Source organism: Neodiprion fabricii, chromosome 2 (assembly GCF_021155785.1).
Source record: "Neodiprion fabricii isolate iyNeoFabr1 chromosome 2, iyNeoFabr1.1, whole genome shotgun sequence".
Taxonomy (NCBI): domain Eukaryota; kingdom Metazoa; phylum Arthropoda; class Insecta; order Hymenoptera; family Diprionidae; genus Neodiprion; species Neodiprion fabricii.
In genome coordinates, this window is record NC_060240.1 from 23,500,387 (window position 1) to 23,518,782 (window position 18,396).

General features: G+C 34.0%; 1 protein-coding gene across 8 annotated transcripts in view; it reads right to left on the reverse strand.

Annotated features, from left to right (window-relative positions):
• Positions 1–1,118: 1,118 nt before the first annotated feature.
• The window catches only part of LOC124175825 (venom metalloproteinase 3), a 108,567-nt gene continuing 91,289 nt past the window's right edge, over positions 1,119–18,396 (reverse strand). For 7 of the 8 annotated variants that reach the window (XM_046556404.1, XM_046556402.1, XM_046556401.1 and 4 more), the window contains 7 exons: positions 18,096–18,222; positions 15,277–15,441; positions 13,647–13,773; positions 12,721–12,825; positions 12,032–12,183; positions 9,749–10,200; positions 1,119–6,942 (listed from right to left, as the gene is read on the reverse strand). In XM_046556404.1, coding sequence (XP_046412360.1) covers positions 6,806–6,942; positions 9,749–10,200; positions 12,032–12,183; positions 12,721–12,825; positions 13,647–13,773; positions 15,277–15,441; positions 18,096–18,222 — 1,265 coding nt within the window. In that variant the 3' untranslated portion in view covers positions 1,119–6,805. The remainder of the gene's footprint in view (positions 6,943–9,748; positions 10,201–12,031; positions 12,184–12,720; positions 12,826–13,646; positions 13,774–15,276; positions 15,442–18,095; positions 18,223–18,396) is intronic. The other variant, XM_046556405.1, reaches the window with a different exon arrangement.

Below are 18,396 nucleotides of genomic sequence, written 5' to 3' on the forward strand. Positions count from 1 at the left end.
AAAAAAAAAAAACAAACAATCATTCTGCTCAAAAATTCGGAGCCATCAAACTTAATATTATAAAAATATATATTTTAGGGAATCACAGATTCAATATTTACAAGAGGAAACCACCGCGGCTGTAGCGCTAAACAGCGTGCCGTGGTTGAAAGCAGTACTAAACAGCGAACCTGCCGGCTTCTAGGCCCTGGTCACCACCCTGGCTGTAGTAGCACCTCCGCGGTGCACGCGGCAGTGAATAAAAAGCACGGTCTTACATACTGGTCTGGCAACGAAGGTAGTGGGGATGGTTCATTTCACGGCCGGTTATTTATCTCACCTTGTGGCCGCCAGGTCGGCGTTGTGATCGAGGGATGGATAATCAACGCGTGAGCAATACAGCGCCAACGTAATAATAATTTTCATCCCTACCATTCCTACCCCACGTACATCCCTAGATAACAGTACCGCGACATGGCTATTTCAAACACTAAAAACCACGCACAGCAAGAGAACCACGCCGCTCTGTAGAAAATTGGCTTTGTTGCCAGACCTGTATGTAAGACTGTGTAAGACCGTGACAAAAAGCGGGGAAAACTTAAATTGCTGTTATTATTTGTTATACCTATAACATACTGCAGGCATTTGATGAGTGAATAATATGTTGGAATAAGTTTAAAAAGCAATGTGGGCTGGACAATCTAACCTACTCATTCAGTAGTAGGATCACGAACTCAGGTTAGTACTAATTATACGATCGTAAAGTATGCACTACTGCTCTAACTTGAGGTAACCTAACCTATTACAACCTAATCATTACTAAACTCGCCTTCTAAATTAGCGAGCAGTAACAGGAAACATTTAGAAATATTACTCACAGCCGACGATACTCAAATGTTGAGAAAATCGCGTAGAGCAATAACAAAAATTGATTAATTTTCGGAACTTGTGTCGCATGTTGTGAACTTGTGTCGCATGTTGTGAACTTGCGACAAAGGAGGCAAGTTTTTTCAAAACATTACCGACTTATGTAGCAATTTCAAGCGCTATTTCATTGGTTGAAAATTGGTGCGTACCAGTGATTCTACAGTTATTGATATTGATTTTAAACTGATTGATTGAAAATAATAACGAACAGATTGAACATGAAATTTTTTAATTTTATTCATTTTACTCACTTATATGTATACGACACTATGTTGCTTTATTTATTGCTTTTACATTACTACCTACATTAGACTGGTTAAAACAAAATCGAAAATTTTTTTTTCAATGTCACATGTTTAACCGTTAGAGGGCTAGCATTGTTCCCTTGAAATTCGATATTTGTTAGAGGTTTCATTTATGTATTTTTCATTTTCCATCTAGTTAACATGAGAAAATAATTTTAGTTATTTCTAAATTTTGTAGGGCAGTAACAAAGCAAGGTACATAAATGTCTAATGCATATTTTTGGGGGTATTTAATGCTCTACAAAAACGGGCTTGTATAATTTTTTGATGACTAAACTCTTTTAAAATTTATTTAAGGTTAAAGTTGAAACTATTCTAAAAATTCACTTTATTCGAGATTAACAGCAAAAATACCAGATATATCACAAAATACTGTAGATTTGTTTTGTATAGTATTTCAGTCGATATCAAATCATGATATTCAATTAATTTTCAACTTGAGCAAATATATTTTTTGCTAGGAAAGGTGCTTTTAAAGTGGAGTTACATATATTACACATTATTACTCGTAATAATTATAAAATAAATTTACTTAAGTTGGAAATCAATCGAATGACATGATTTTACAGCTATTGAAATGTTTTACAAAAGCCAAAAACAAATATTTTGTGATAAGTTTAATATTTTCGCTGTTAATCTCGAAAAAAGTAAAGTTTTACATAATTTCAACTTTAACCTTGAACAAATTTTGAAAGAGTTGAGTTATAAAAAAAATTGCATCAGCACTTTTTGTAGAGCATTAAATTCCCTACAAAAATATATATATCAGACATTGATGTGCATTGTCTCGGTAGTGAGCTAAAAAATTCAGAAATAACTCAAATTATTTTCTCATGTTAACTAAATAGAAAATCGCGTTCAGGAACTACTAAATATTAATATTAAGCGCTCAAATTATAACAGGCGTTTTATTTCCTCTTTCTGTGACTATTAACCCTTACAACCACACAGGGTAACTAGTGAAATTATTAGCCCCTCCAGTAATTTTGCAAAATAAATATACTTTTTGAATGATCGGCGGATACTGTTATTTTTTGATGGTAGTGGTATTGTTGTGCGGACAGTCCTAAAATTTTCGCCTGTAATATTGAAAAATGGCAGAGTTATGAATTTTTTTGCTGATAAAAGCCATTTTTGCTGACTTTTCACATATATGACCAGTTTTTAGACAGCCATCTATAAATTGACCGATAAAAATCATTAGAAACGTTGAAGAACTCTTCAACAAACATGAAACAATTGGTTCGAAGTCTTAAAACACCCATATATATGTCTTGTACAACCAGGTTTTTTAGCGTGGGGTAATGAGTTATCCCATGTGACCGCTAAAGGTTAAACATGTCACACTGGAAAAGAAAAATAGTCGATTTTTTTTAACTAGTCCAATCTACATATGTTTATACGGCATTATTCTTACATATGTATTACGGTATTCAATTATAGTACAATGCTAATAAAATTAATGCACTTCTGTCATTGAAAACTGTAAATTCGTTTGAACACATGATCATGTTTTAATTCAGGGTTTCAGAAAATACTTTCCTACCGTTTTCAAGTTTACTAATGCTACAGGTAATTTTTAAGGTGCTTAGAAATCAGACATCTCGCTGATCTTTCCATAGAACATTCAAACGAAAATTCCCAAATATATGAATAAAATTAAATTATATACAATTGACTTCTAGTTTTTTGTTAAACTCTCCAAACAGGCTGATTTCCACACACTCCTATGTCCTTTTAACAAATTTTCTTACACTTGAATGTTCAATTGTTCATAAAATAGGTAACTGTTAAGTGAATAAAATTCACTTACTTCTGAAAATTCATTTCGGCAGATTTGAGCAAGAATTTTGATAATTATTTCAAAATATTGTTCGAAAGTTTTCATCATTTTAGTGTGATTGAAAATTCTCTTTCATAGTTATATGCATATGCTTGCAGCTGCATTTCAGAAAACTTAATTTTTAATGTTTCCTATATAATTTCTAATATTGTAAGAAACCTATCCCAGTTTTTCATAATGCGGTATTATTAGAAAATACACAGAAACGGCAGAATTTCGATTTTTCAGCTTTGGGATACAGATGAATGTCTAAGAAATATTATTTTTTTTCTACAAACGGGTCTTTCTTTCACCTCGAATCTACTTGGTCAAAAATAGTTAGACTGCCGAAAACTGAGAGTTTTCCAGATTTTCGATAAAAAAAAAAAAGAAGTGTGGAGAAAATCTGATTTCTTTTCAGAGACTTTGCAGAATTTTTTGAAATTATTTAGACATTAGAATAATTTTAACTTCTCCAAAAATAATGCAAAATTTTCAGCAGAACTATAAGAAAAAACATAATATATTTCGTAGAAATATGCAAAACAAAAAAAAAATATGTGAATATTTTTCACCAGGGATTACACCTTTGGGGTATATCAACAGACACCAACAAACCGTTGTATTTGGTATATAAACTTTCAACTATCAAAATGTCTAATTTAAAACTAATTCATTATCTTTTTCATTGGGTGATTGTTTTCAGCAACAATAAAGAATTGTTTATATCATAATAATTGTGTAACCCTTTCTGCATGAAATGTTCAAAGTCAACTGGTCAAAAACGGTCTAACTTTGTTAGTCTTGTAATACTATAAATTCGTTTGTAACCGGTGAATAATTTCAAATGAAATTTGGCCAACTCAGTTCTATATCCAAATTACAAAGGAGCATTATGTATAATTTTTACAACCCAGAATAGTCACACATTGAAAATCCAGGTACATAATCAATGAGTTATTCAGTTTTACACTCATTAGTTGCTGACGATGAGACAATCTTTGATACGAATGAAATATTCAAGTTTATTAAGATACTTCATGAAAGAACTTAAATCTTTCCCACGTAATGATGAAGCTGAGCTAGTAGCCAGAGTTAGCAGCGCAACGTGTCAAATTTTTTGGAAATAGATAAATGCAGTTCAGTTTTATTCTGGTAATTCTATAAAAGCATTAGGGGTTTACGGATGTCACAAAATTTGGTCTTTCAGACTTCACTACCTTATGCGAAAGAACATTAGAACGTTTGGCTGCTAATTCTGGCTGTTAGCTTCAGTCTCGTTTCATAATGTTCCACTGTAGTAATTACATATACGCGCAACTTTAATACTGATACATTCTCAGATACGTTCACAACATTGCATAACTTTCCACGGAGAGCCGGTCAACATTGAAAATTGGTCAGTTTTATTTTTATTTTCATCATTCATACATGTCAGCGCTTAATAAGAAGCCTAAATCGGGAAGCTTCATGAAAGTTTTTTATTTGATATTTTAGTAGTTGAGAAAAAAAAAACTAGAACACGACTTTTCTTTTTTCATTTGTAACAAAGTTGTAGCTGATACAGCAGGATAAAAAAGGTACTATGTGACTTCACCCTTGCTAAAGTACATCTACACATATAATATACAGCGAAAACAGCGAAATTCAATTGCATTTAACTTTTGCAAACATTATTGTTAATGGAAATGAAAAAAAATTGCTATAATTTATATATACTCTACTTTATGCACACATAAAAAGTAGAATTTTTTTACACGAAACTTCCCTATTGACGTTCTTCTCTTTAAATCCCATCACCTGCGAATGTGTCTAGTAGATATTTAGATTCTTTGAATATATGTAAGGGAGACCAGGGCAAAGTAGGCAGCTCAGTAAAAAAAAAAAACATCCAAAATTTGTTGATAACGTTATTCAACATAAAGTCTTTTCCTTATTTCATGAAACAATTCCTTCGTACCTCGACCAGTGCAAAAGATCACCTGGTCCAAAAGGAGTCGTCACATCTGAATAAATGCTATTGAACGTTCAGAAAAAGGATGTTCCAGAAGGTTTACTCGAACTTTTGCGTGTATTTCCAAATTTTCAACTCATGTTATCGAATCACAGAAATATAAAAATTACAAATTAAATGTTAATACGGGAAAGCAAATATTAAATTGACATAATGTTAAAATAATACGAATATTGAGTGGGCCTCACTGGAGTAGAAAATGGTCGAGATTATAAAAAATTTCACGATATATGTAAAAGATTCTTAATTAAAACTAAAAATCAGAAATTTTCGAAGAATTTTTCTTTGCTGAGGTACCCACTTTGCACCGGTCTCTCGTATATATCAGGATATGAATTACATGTATCTATAAATAAAGTAACATACACATTCATTGTTTACTGAGCACCAAGCGATATATCAATGTAGAAACGGATAGGGATTCGTGGTAGTTGGGATCGTGTGTCCCAGGATTGACCGACGCGTTTGTCACGAGGTTCAAGTCAGAGCCAGACGTCGACCGTTAAGGTCATGTAGCACCCCTTGCTTTACCGACCGAACAAACTCACTCTTTTTCTTCCTATATCAAATAAACAAATCTGTGGAAGGGTTCAAATTTCGACGGTGCATCGCTCTTTTGTAGCGAAATTCAGGAAACTCATATTCCGGAAATCGAAAAAATGTGTATTTTTTTGACACGCGTTACTAATCCCACATTTTCCGCATTTCAGAGGCGAAAAAGTGCGTAGCGGCGATATTTTGCGCAATTCCGTAAAGAATAAGGAGTAAAATGAGCCATCGTGAGACTGTTTTCATGTGATATTGAGGTCGCCAGACGAGAACTAGGAATTATAGTAATTTCTTAAGTAAACGATGCTGTCACGATCAGCTTAGCAATTTTTACCATCGAAATTGTTGTAATTCCTAGTTTTCGTCTAGTGACCACAATATTGCATGAAAACAGTCTCACGATGGCCTCATTTTACTCTTAATTCTGTCCGGCATTGCGTAAAGTATCTCAACTATGCATTTTTTGGCCCCTGAAATGCGGTAAATGTGGGAATAGCAACGCGTAACAAAAAGCCACACATTTATTTGATGATTTTCGAGATATGAGTAACTTTCCGGAATCCGCTACAAAAGATTGATGCACCATCGAAATTTGAACCTTTTCCGTTCGGTTGTTTATTTATTTATAGGAAGTGAAATGGTGAGTTTGCTCGGTCGGTACAGACAAGAGTGTAACATGAACTTAAGTTCCCTAGCCGGGCGGTCACTGTCGTAGCATTGTCGCAGCTATAATGACCGCACGGCTAGGAAACTCAACATCCGTACGACGTGTGGCTTTGGTTCGAACCACGTAACAGCTACGCCAGTCAATCCTAGACGGGCTTTGATCTAAAGTACCACGAATCTTTACCAATTTCCACATTGGCATATCGCTGGTTTTCAGGAAAGAATGAATAAACCTGTATACAATATCTTGTATATGATTAAATTTAACAAGACTTTTTTTTTTTTATAAAAAAAAATTACATATTATTATACACAGAAATAAATACTATCACACTCGTAGGAGTGGTGGAAAATCTGATTCACCCTTGAGATTGCATGCTATAATTTAGTTTTATTTTTTTGAAACGAATTACGAATTAAAAATAGACATATTATTCAATAGGTTTTGTCAACATAATTTAAAACAAAAAAAAAAAAAAAAAAAAAAAAAAAAACAAAGGAAAAAACAAAAATCAATTGTCGATGAGTATCGAATCTTCGCTCTTAAGTAGCACAAAGAACTTTTAGTGATGCACAGCAACGTTTTTTCACAGATTGCAAATGGCACAGCCAAGTCCGCAGCCTGTCGATCAACTCTGCGCAGTCACCTCCCGAGTCTATGCATTCATCGCCGCTTGTTTCTGAAATAATTGAAATGATATTCATTTTTTATATAAACACATTTACCAGATCGCAGCTGCGTATGAATACTCATTAAACTCATTTCAATATATGGTGTAAGCAATAAGTTGAATGGAGAAGATCGCCTTCACTGTCTCGTGGTGAAATGGCTGAAATAAACAGTAAAGTAAGAACAGAAATGAAGAGTGATACATATGTTAATATAGTCTGATATTGGATACAGCGTTTATTGAGTCTTCTGTATAACGCTGATATTTTCATTTTCCCTTAATTCAGTAAAGTAGTTGAAATTACATAATACTAATAAGAGTTTAGGTGAAGATTGCAAACGTGTTAGAAAAATTAGAATTAAAAACTCGTGGCTAATTGTTTATTATTTACGGTTTTGGTCGTCAAATGAAATTGGACTTATGATTACTTTCACGTATCGTGAACATGTTCCATGATTTCGTCGAAATATTATAGGAAGACATTGCATTGTAAATTTGTTATAAATTTAAAATTTTTCTAACAGTGTACGCAAAGATTGATTAACAATCATTTCGATAGTGGCCCAACAAAAGAATGAACGCTTTGTTCACTTCTATCCAACTATCATTTTCCACTCTCGGGCTTGAGAAATCCGACCCTGCTGGAAAGTCGGTATTTTTGGGGGGAGAAGAGAACGAAATACGTATTTGTCCACTAAAAAAATTTTATAGCTATTTGTTATTTAAACGTCATATGGAAACTTGAAAGAAACACCGCAATTAAGTTAGATAGAACAAAAAAATTGAAAGATCAACTAACGGATAATTGAGCTCGTCTGCTACTGCAGACCTCAGTGTGTAGTTTTGCAACCAATTTCGAAGTGGGAGGAATGGAGGTTGAAATTGACAAAAGACAATTTCGTATTCGTCACGCTTCTGCATATCACCTACTACTTTGCGAGCGTGCTGACCTAATCAATGGTTAAATTGTAAAATACCCAGTAGCATCGATGCTCGCTAATTAATCGCAAATTCAAATTTTCTTTTTTTTGGTACATATTAACTCTGTGGTGAAATTACTAAAAATATTATACAAAGCGATGTATTTTAAATGGCGAAATCAACCCTCCTTTCGCGATCCTATAATTGATTCCACTGGGAATAAAGTTTCAATGCCGGGGCCCCGTACAACTACAAACAGCACTGATTGTGCATCATTATGTTTCCTATTATTTTTTAGAGATCCTTTATTTCTGAAATGAGTAAAGAATTGTTATTCGTGTTCAATGTCGTTGTTATATACATATAGATGTTGTGTTACAGCACGGAGAAAAATTGAATTTGTCAGAATGTAGCCAAAAGTAGCTGACACACAGAATGTTATAGGTGAGAATTGTTGGAAATGTTGAAAAAACTTGAGTAGATAATAAATTTGGAAAAACACAATGAGGATGAATCGGCCGTGCCGTCTGAATTGAAAGTTCGGAAAAGAGAAGCTAACGGTCAAAAAAATTTCCAGCAATGTTATTTGTGCCAATGATATTGGACACCACTGAAATAGTATCCATGTTATGTAATAAAAATGATTCACAGCAAATTTGAATAACTGAAGCCAAGATATCAAGAATCAGAGAGAATATCTAAAAATGAAAATTATATAAATGATTAAACTCTGTGATTTTCAGTCATTCTCAAATTGTTTGGGCTCGTTTTTCTCCTCGCTGCCCAGGTTCCCATAAATTATGAAATTTACCCACCGTCATGGAATGTCCTCAATTTCAATAACTAAACATTGAATATATGTTTTTTAAGAAGTATCTTACCAAAATTCAAGTTCTGATTCGTTCACAATGTATGTTTTTGTTATTGTAAGGACATTTTCTCTGTTGTGCTATAACTTTGACATATTTCATCCCCAAATGTATATTTATTGTTTACATTGTATATTTGCTTCACAATATAAAATGGTGAAAAATTGTTAACTGAACGGCAATATATAGCTCATTTCAAGTTTGTTTTGCAACGTTCTTTGAAATCAGTCCAATGACCAATTTGAATTTTGCATTCAAACAAGACACTGACTGCAGAGTCACCGAGCGGCCAAAAATTAGTGAAACTTCCCCATTGTCTGAAAATCACAAAAAAAAATCCTAACCATATTATAACGTGCTTATGAATAAAATAATTCCAAAAACATTGAAACCGTATAAAAGATGCCAAATTATAAGCATTTTGTACATTCGGATAGTAAAACCTTTTTTTCAAATTCTTGGTATTTGAGCTTCTGTTATTCGAGTTTACTCAAAATCATTTCTATTAGCTACATGGTAGGGATGTTGTTTCATTCGTGTTCAATATCATTGATGTGAATAACATTCCTCGGGACTATTACTTTTCTACTTTTTACCTTCTGATACAAACGGTACAACACATTCATTCTTGAGGCGGGGTACAGACACCTGGATTGATTCTGATACGTTCGGTATACTTAGAAATTCTACGATTCGCACTGCTGGATGAGCACCGTTTGCATTACCGACTGCGCGCTGCAGATTATATTGATTGCTACACGCCCTGAGGCGCGCGGCCACTGATCTATATTGGTTATATAACAGAAATCAGTGCGCGCGCCGGTACTGCAAACGGTGCTCATCGAACACCGTGGGTCGTAGAATTTCTAGGGATATTGAATGTGTCAGAATCAATCCAAGTTACTGTACATAGAAATACAGTAGGTAAAGTTGCAGTCATAGAAATTGCCATGCTTAGGTACAAGTATTGTGTTTTGATTATTTCCTTTTGAATGATTATTTTTTTGTAATCCATTCAATCTTACCACGACTATGAATTAGCTGGCCATTAAATGCTCCAATGTTGCCGAATGTTGTTGACGGAAATGAATTTTTATACTCAAAGGGTGTAAAATTAGGATAATTCAGATCATTTTGGCTATTGTAATTCTTTACTGCCGGCGGTATTATTGTTGTTCTTGTTGCTGGGAATAAATTGATAGTTGAATAAGTTGAGTAACCATACGTTTTTTTCGGTAACTCAACATCTGTCAATAAATTCTCTGCGATTTTTTGTGTGTACTTAGAGAACACTTCAGGCGTTGCTTGCGTTTCTGGTGCTCTGAGTCTCGTCGTTGTCGTTGTTGTTGGTGATGTGAATAAATAGGAATATTTAAACGGATTGTTAGTACTCGTGAATGTATAGACATTCGGTAATTCTGGTGAAAAATTATATTTTTGTGGCAAACTGCTGCGTGTCGTTGAATCCCACTGGTACCTGTTTGGCATATAACATTGCAGTATATAATAAGAATTTTTTTTCGATAAGCATCTATTCTATGGAAAATAATATACAGAATCATCAAATTATACTATCGCAAACTTTGCAAATTGATTTACAGATACGGCGGGTGTTGGAGAAATACGTGAAACTTAACCTTCGATAACTTCTGAAATTCATTTCCCAAAAATCAAATATTTTGAAAGGTTAGAAAAATACCTTACTAAAATATGTTTACATTGTTTGAATAAAAGAAATATTGCAATTTTTAATTAATATAAAGCAATATTTCAAAGTAGCATGAGATATCTATTTTACCATAGCGTTCACTATTTTGTTTCATTTTTTTCCTTGTCATACTGAACAACGACATTCTTATCTCAGAAGGCTGAAGAATATTGCAATGTTCATAGCCTCGAGTCATTTATTTGATTCGTTTATTGAAAAAATTGAAGCCTTATAACGATTACGTAGATATGCAAATTTGGAATAATTTCGGCTTTTTATAGTATGTCGGAATTTTTGTATGTTTTTTTAGAGCTTATTGCCAGGAATCTGAAAAATTTCCTGTGCCGTTTCGTCGTGAAGGAAATTATAATTCACGAAGTTTTTGGAAACAAAACTCATTTTATAAAAATTATTTACAATATCAAATTAAGTAATTTGCTACCGATAAAAATGTGAGTATAATATTTTTCTTACAATTAGAGGTCGAACTCTAAGTTTTAACCTTCTAGTTTGACCCAAGAGTTGTCATCGGCAGTGAACGTGTTAATTTTTTTGTGATTCATCAATAGTAGTCTGTTGTTGATAGTTAACCTTTCGAAGCATACATTTTTCTTTGCAGTTAAATTCCTTGCATTTGGACTTGTAAGGGTTTTCGAGGTCGCTCATTTAAAAAATTGAGTCAGATCTGAGAAATTTTCAAAATTCAAAATGGCGGATCCAGTATGGCGGACTGAAAATGTGAAAATTATCGGAATGGCTCGAAGATGCACACTTAGGAGTCTTTTTGGGTCACCAAATATGATTGGATTCGCCATTTTGAACCTCTTAATTCTCATGTTGAATTCGTTTCCAACGACCTCGAAAACCCTCGAGTATTTCAAGCGAATCAGTTCAATTTTTATATTTTCAGTCCGCCATATTGGATTCGCTATTTTGAATTGTAAAATTTTGAAACTGGAATCACTTCTAGCGACCCCAAAAACTTAAGATTACCGGGTTTCACTTTTCTAATCCCCATAATCTTCCTACAATTACATTTATTCTGTAAAAACAGGCATTTTAAACACTTTATTTATTTATAGCGCTCATTTCATTCGTGGAATCATCATGATTCCTCTTGAAATATCAACATTGACATCTTACAAGTCCAATTATATAAAAAATAATGACAGCGATACCTCAAAAATTGAATATTAACCTTGAATAACGGATACAAAAAAAGGTGTCTCATATATGAGACCCTGTACTGCAAAGTATTCATTTTCGTGAAATTTCTTCTTTTTTCACTACAAGTAATGAGAATAACAAAAGTTATTTACAAATTTCTGTTCTGAAATCGAGCATTTGAATATTGTGCATGTGCCAACCTCGTTTTACCGCACTGTTTGGAAATGGACTCACGCCCCACATGCTTTGAAAATCGAACTGTCCAAGCAAGTGATGCAAACAAAAGTTTTAACGATGAATTTATAATTTCACGATCATCTCTATTGTTTTTATCATTCACCTGATTTTTTTGATCACGACATTCACCGGATTTCATTTATCATAAGCTTTGGTATACCTAAAGATTAATTATTGTTAATTGCCACTGGTTTACCTGTTTTCTGTAGTGTTATAGTTGGAGTATATTGTACGGCTTTGGGGCTCCGTATTGTAGACATTTTCTCGGCGGATATACGTCGGTACATTTTGCGTGTAATCAGGAATTATATTTTCATGTTCTGCTACACATCTTCCATTTAAACAATACTGCGGACAGAAAACAAAATGCGCTACCATACAGTTTTATAATGATATCATGTTAATTTGTTCAGCTTATCTTTTGAAACACCATTCTTAATTTTTTTCAAAGTTTTTTTTTTATTACAGTACAATAAGTCAAAAATCCCCCCTATTAACTCAATTTCTTATTTTCTCATGCAATGTTTTTTCAGTTTTAAATATTCAAACATTTTTGTAGTTTTGTCTTCGTTACAGTTGAGGAAAAATTCTGAAAGTTTCACTTTTGGTTTCGATCATTCACTGTACCCATTGGTTTCGGAAGATGAAATAATTTCAAGTTCTTCGATTTTTAAGTTCGCAAGTTTTTGTAAAAACATGTGTATTTCATAATGGAAAATTGATTTTTGTTTGTTATTTAGGTTATGTATTACACACACAAGTTTTGTGGAGCAAATTAATTCCTTTTCAATACCAAATTCAATTTTCTACAATTGTCAACCAAATTGCATTGAATTTCTTCTCTCAACTCCATCAGTTGTTTGAAAATTGGAGCGCAAGTCTTACCTGCCCATCGCCACAAGGCGATCCTTCAGCTGCTGGTCGATAGGCAACGCAATAACCCGAACCAGCATCAAAACAGAACAATTGCGCACACACCCGATCATCTTTCTGTAATCATACATATTACAGTAGTTAAAATTCCACCCCAAAATCGCCAACAGGCAAGTAATACAATATATTTGTGTCAAAGTTCATTTTCAGTACGCTAGGATTTTATGATGGGAATATGAGATAAAGAAAATGTTTGGAATCAAATTTTCTCAACAATTGTCTTCTTAGGTTTTAAAGCTAGGACTTTCATACACTGTCACAAAAAATTTAAGGTTCCATATTCACTTTAAAAAGCGTGTAATTTCGAAGACGATCAACTTTGTGAATAATGTATGTAAACAATTTTTCAAAAGATCATTTTGAAGCTTAAAGCATGCTTCAAGATATTTCTTGCATTTTTGATCTACATCAGTTTCGTTCAAAGTTATCTCTTCAAACCTCAAACGAATCTGTTGAAATTTGTGAAAATTAAGTTGGACTTCTAAAAGTTGCACAGGAAATTTTTGTTTTGTCCCATTTCCAAGATAAGCAATTTGAAGTATAAACGGCCGTTTTCAAAATCCTTCTTTCTAATTTGTTATCGACCATCTATGGAAAAAATTTTCGTAAAACTATGATGAAATCTAACAAAAGTTATAGTAGAAGAAGATAAAGACGAAGAAATCATCGTAGACGGGGTTTTGCCTAAGTTCATTCAATCTGGAAAAAACGAAAATGCTACTTTGAACATTTTATGCCTGCTTTTTTTTGCAAAGCTGAATGAATGGCGCGTTAATTTTTGCAAACAGTGTCTGTATGAGAAAAATAAATAAGTAAATGGTCGGGGTCACAGGTTAGCGAATTGGGCATGAGCATGAAATCCCTTGTATTTCACTCACGAAGCATGCACTAGTGCCGCGATCTTTTCGACATTGCGCATCAAGAGATAACAGCTTTCCTGGAAGAACTCTGGGCAGTGCTTCGTCCTCGTGTGGCGCGTTGAAAAGACACGTGGCTGTGTCCCCACTGAAAATTAATATCATAGATTATTATTCAATAGAATTGACGTTTTCTTAAAATGAATATTCGGCGTGTTGTAACCTGCATGCAAAATAGTTAGACTACCAAGTTCTAAATAACCAACGTTCTGTGGTCACCGCCAACCGGCGTCAGCTCATAAGGAAACGCGTAATGTGAAAAAATTCAAAAGTCTATTATTCGTTATTAAATATTATGCATTGTAATATGACCTCCGGTGGGATTTTGTTTGAGCTAGACGGACGGATAACATCTGAAGTGGTAACACCACAGTAAAAACATAAAAAATGTACAATTTGTTTTTTAATGAAAGAATAAGTAATACGATAATTATATTTGAGGGAGTTATTAGACATATATTTAAGTATAATAAAAAAAAAAAATTATTATTAACAAATATTCAAAAATGGTGACATCGGAGCCATTCTCGCGAGACATGTAGCACGCAGTGTAACTGGTGCACATTTGAATCTGGAAAACAAAAATCAATTAATCTACATATTAATAGCTACAGAAATATGTAGGTGATTTTTGCTAACTTAATTTAAACATTATTAAGTAGCAGATGAGTGCCCTTTCTTTGGTCGAAAATTGAACATTTTCTTTCAAATACTCGCCAATTGCACAAAAATCAATATTTTTAAAATCTCCTACGTATTTCTCTAGCTATAGACGTGTGGATTAAGTATTTTTTTTTCTAGATTCAAATTTATACCAGCTACACTGCGTGTCGTAAAATTCAACATGTCTCGCGAGAATGGCTCCAGCATCGCCATTATTAAATATTTGTTGATAATAATTTTTTGTATTACACTTAAATACGTGCCTAATAACTTCCTTAAATATTATTATTTTATTACCTTCCCTTTCATCTAAAAAAAGGTCAAAGAAGTGCTTTTCTTTTATTATTACAGTGGTATTACCGTTTAAATATACCACAGGTGCATCGATCATTAATAATCATGGTAATTGAATCGAATAATATTTTATTCCTTCAAAAATCACCAGTCTAGGAACAGAAAGATATTCAACCATGTTTATTGTAATGCGAACATAAAACGCAAAAAAATCTCATTGCTATATAATTTGGGAATTTCAATAATATGCTTATGATTTAGTTGAAACATTTTTTTGCTTGCCATAGCCGTAAATAATTTTTCGTTTCTTCAATTCTTCGAACGAAGATACAATAGAATATGAAGGAATAATTTGAAAAATCTAACTTGTGTACTTGTAATTTTTTTTTTTTATTTACGCCGCGATAAAGTACTCATCAAATCTATGTAACACTGTCAAAATTGTTAAATTATGCATATGTCAAAGTCTTTCTATGGTAACTCAATTATTTTTTCGATGAAAAATCAAAGTTTTTCAGAAACATTCTACAAAATTTGAAAACGAAAAGTATATCGCGATCATTAAAAAAATATTTATAACGTCGTCTCGTTGGTAATGAATTCGATGCAAATCATCGAAGCTGCCAGGACTCACTTTAAAAAATGGTGGAACGACGAGACGCTGCAGTGGGACCATTTGAAACCCTTTTCCGTGTGTCTGAGATCACTCATTATGTAGCCGTCTTCCCAACGACATTTTTCGGCACCGGGACCACCGAGATAACTTGGTGGTGGAGAACCGTCATGGACAGCGCCAAGCCTAATGGGAAGATTTACAATTAAGTCAAAACTGTCAGCATTGCGGGCAACGAATTTTTCATATTTATTTCTTCTAATCGACCCAGATTTTTTTTTTGGTAAAAAAAAAAGAAAAAGAAGTCAAATAAAATACCAAGTAAATTTAGAGCGTTTTTATATTAGCTTTGAAGATAAGTAATAGTAATAATAGGTAAAATGTTTTTGAAATGAAAATCGATGAAAGACAAAGAAATATCCGGTTCAGATGGCGTGAAATATCTCATGTACACAATAGATATTTTCGTATCAACGGCGTAAAGTGTTATGTCCGTGATGCAAGCGATATTTTTCGGCCTACCTTGACGTGAAACGGGATTTTATGATTCTGGCACGGATGTAAAATCCCGTTTCCAGCCTACTGTGATGAAATGCGAATGCGAATGCGCATGCGTGGGATACAGAAAAGACCACTTTTTAGTTCTAGGAGTTGAAAGTGGTATTTTTCATACTGTGCGCATGCGCTGTCGCGAACAAATCTGACTCACACGACTCCAACCTCAATTTCGTGGTTCGTGAAAAAATACGTAACATACTCTTGTCAAATAAAGAATCGCGTCCAACAAGGATGAAACAGTCTTTTCGCCTCGCGTATTTGCAATATCCGTCTTCGGTTCACGTACGACTCATATTGCAAAATCACGCGCAACTTGAAAAACCCGAGTTTGCCTCCCTGATACACAACGTACTATTTTGCAAACAATGCAGTTTCTCTACGCCTGTGTCTCTCCAATAGGCTGATTTTTTTTTTCGTATCTTCCTTTTATGATACGTAAAATATCTAATGAATATTGAATTCATAGAATGAAAACAAGCCGTAATAATACTACTTTTTACGCAATTTCCATCACGTTACAAACAAATTCAGTTGCTAGAAGTACCGTAAAACATGATCAACATTTTTTTTCTTAAATAAAGGCCCTCTCTTATGAATAGTTTCGGTACCAGAGAACACCGAACCTTAAAATGTTCATCCTATTTCCAGTATTCCTTTGTGCACGGAAACTACGAATCAAAAAAAATCATTTCTAATAAATAAAACTTAGGCATGTAATCGGACAAGGCCACTTTAAGGTCATGGACTCATCCACTCCTCCAACCTCAATGACTTTACCTGTAGATGAAGTTACTGGTGTGACCTGGTGCAAATAGGTGTTTTTGGTTCTCGGATTAGAAAATCGAGATTAGAGAGCGCCTATGTATACGTATGTATGTATATACAGTGTGAGTTTTTTATCTTGAGACATTAAAATATCTCAAGAAATACGCATTGTACAAAGAAATGTTCGAGACTAAAACTGTTTGATTTTGATGGGGAAAACTAACTCCGTAAAATTCAACCCTCCACCCCAACCCCTGAGGGCATGAGCCGTAGTAACTTTGAAATCTTAAATGGAAACCACTATTTTTTATTGCAGATTCAAATTGTCTATGAGAAAATGCACAAGTTTTATTCGAAAGTTTTTAAATGCCTGCCAGATCACCAGACCTTAGGTCACCAGATTTTTATTTGTGGGGTTATTTAAAGGGTGAATTTTATCAAGAAGTACCAACGACTCGTGAGAACATGATTCAGCGAATCAGAAATGCTTGTGCGAAAATAACACCAGAGACACTTCTCAGTTGTGTACAATCATTCGAAGCGCGGATCAACAAATGCATCGAAGTGGAAGGTCACCATTTTGAGGACTTGATGTGAAAGATCACTCAGAAACAAGCAACCCGATAGTTTCCAAATCGTACTCTTGGAACCGTTTAACATGTACTACTTCATGAAAAATTTGATTTTTAATAATTACAGCGCCATCTGTATCCGATAACGAAAAAAAAATTTCGAATAAAACTTGTGTATTTTCTCATGGACAATTTGAATCTGCAATAAAAAATAGTGGTTTCCATTTAAGATTTCAAAGTTACTACCCCTCATGCCCTCAGGGGTTGGGGTGGAGGATTGAATTTTACGGGGTTAGTTTTCCCCATCAAAATCAAACAGTTTTAGTCTCGAACATTTCTTTGTACAATGCGTATTTCTTGAGATATTTTAATGTCTCAAGATAAAAAACTCACCCTGTATAAAATGTATGTACGTTTGTGTATATGTGTACAAACTATACATATATGTATGTGGATATGGGGCAGCCCATACCATTTCGACCTGGTCTCACCCTTGACCTCTCGGATTGAGTCCGCGATGTTTTGAAAGACATATGTATATATGAGGCACTCTCTGATCTCCATTTTTCCATCAGTGAACCAAAAACACCTATTCTCACCAGGTCCCACCAGGTAACGTCATCTACAGGTAAATTCATCGACGTTGGAGGAGGGGATGAGTCCGTAGATTTAAAGTGATCATGTCCGGTTACATGCCTAAGTTTTATTCGTTAGGAATAATTATTTTTTTCGTATTATGTCTTACACAAAGAAAGACTGGAAATAGGATGAACATTTTAAGGTTTGTTGGTCACTACCGCCGAAACTATTCATAGGAGAGGGTCGTTTCCGCGGAGACTTTTTAAGAATGCCAAGATCTACAACATATCAAAAATCCAGATGATTTCACTAAAACGCAGGGACGCAGTTTTTTTCACAACGAAGATGATCTAGAAGTAAACTTACAAATGTCCAACTTCGTGGGCTGCGACGATAATCCCGCTGAAGCCTCCAGTATCCTCGATAATCGCGACAGAGTTGACTTTTTCAAGACGTTTGTTAACGACGCAGGCTCCACCAACATATGCAAAACCTATACGGGAAGGAGAAATCGAATTAGCCCTACTGAATTATGGGTATCATTTTGCGTTGAGATTCGTGTTTTTTTTATCACTTGTTATTTCGTTGTTGTTTATAGGCTTTTTATCATTATTATAAGCTTTTTCGACATGATATGTTGAATTAATACCAGAGCAATGAAATTTGT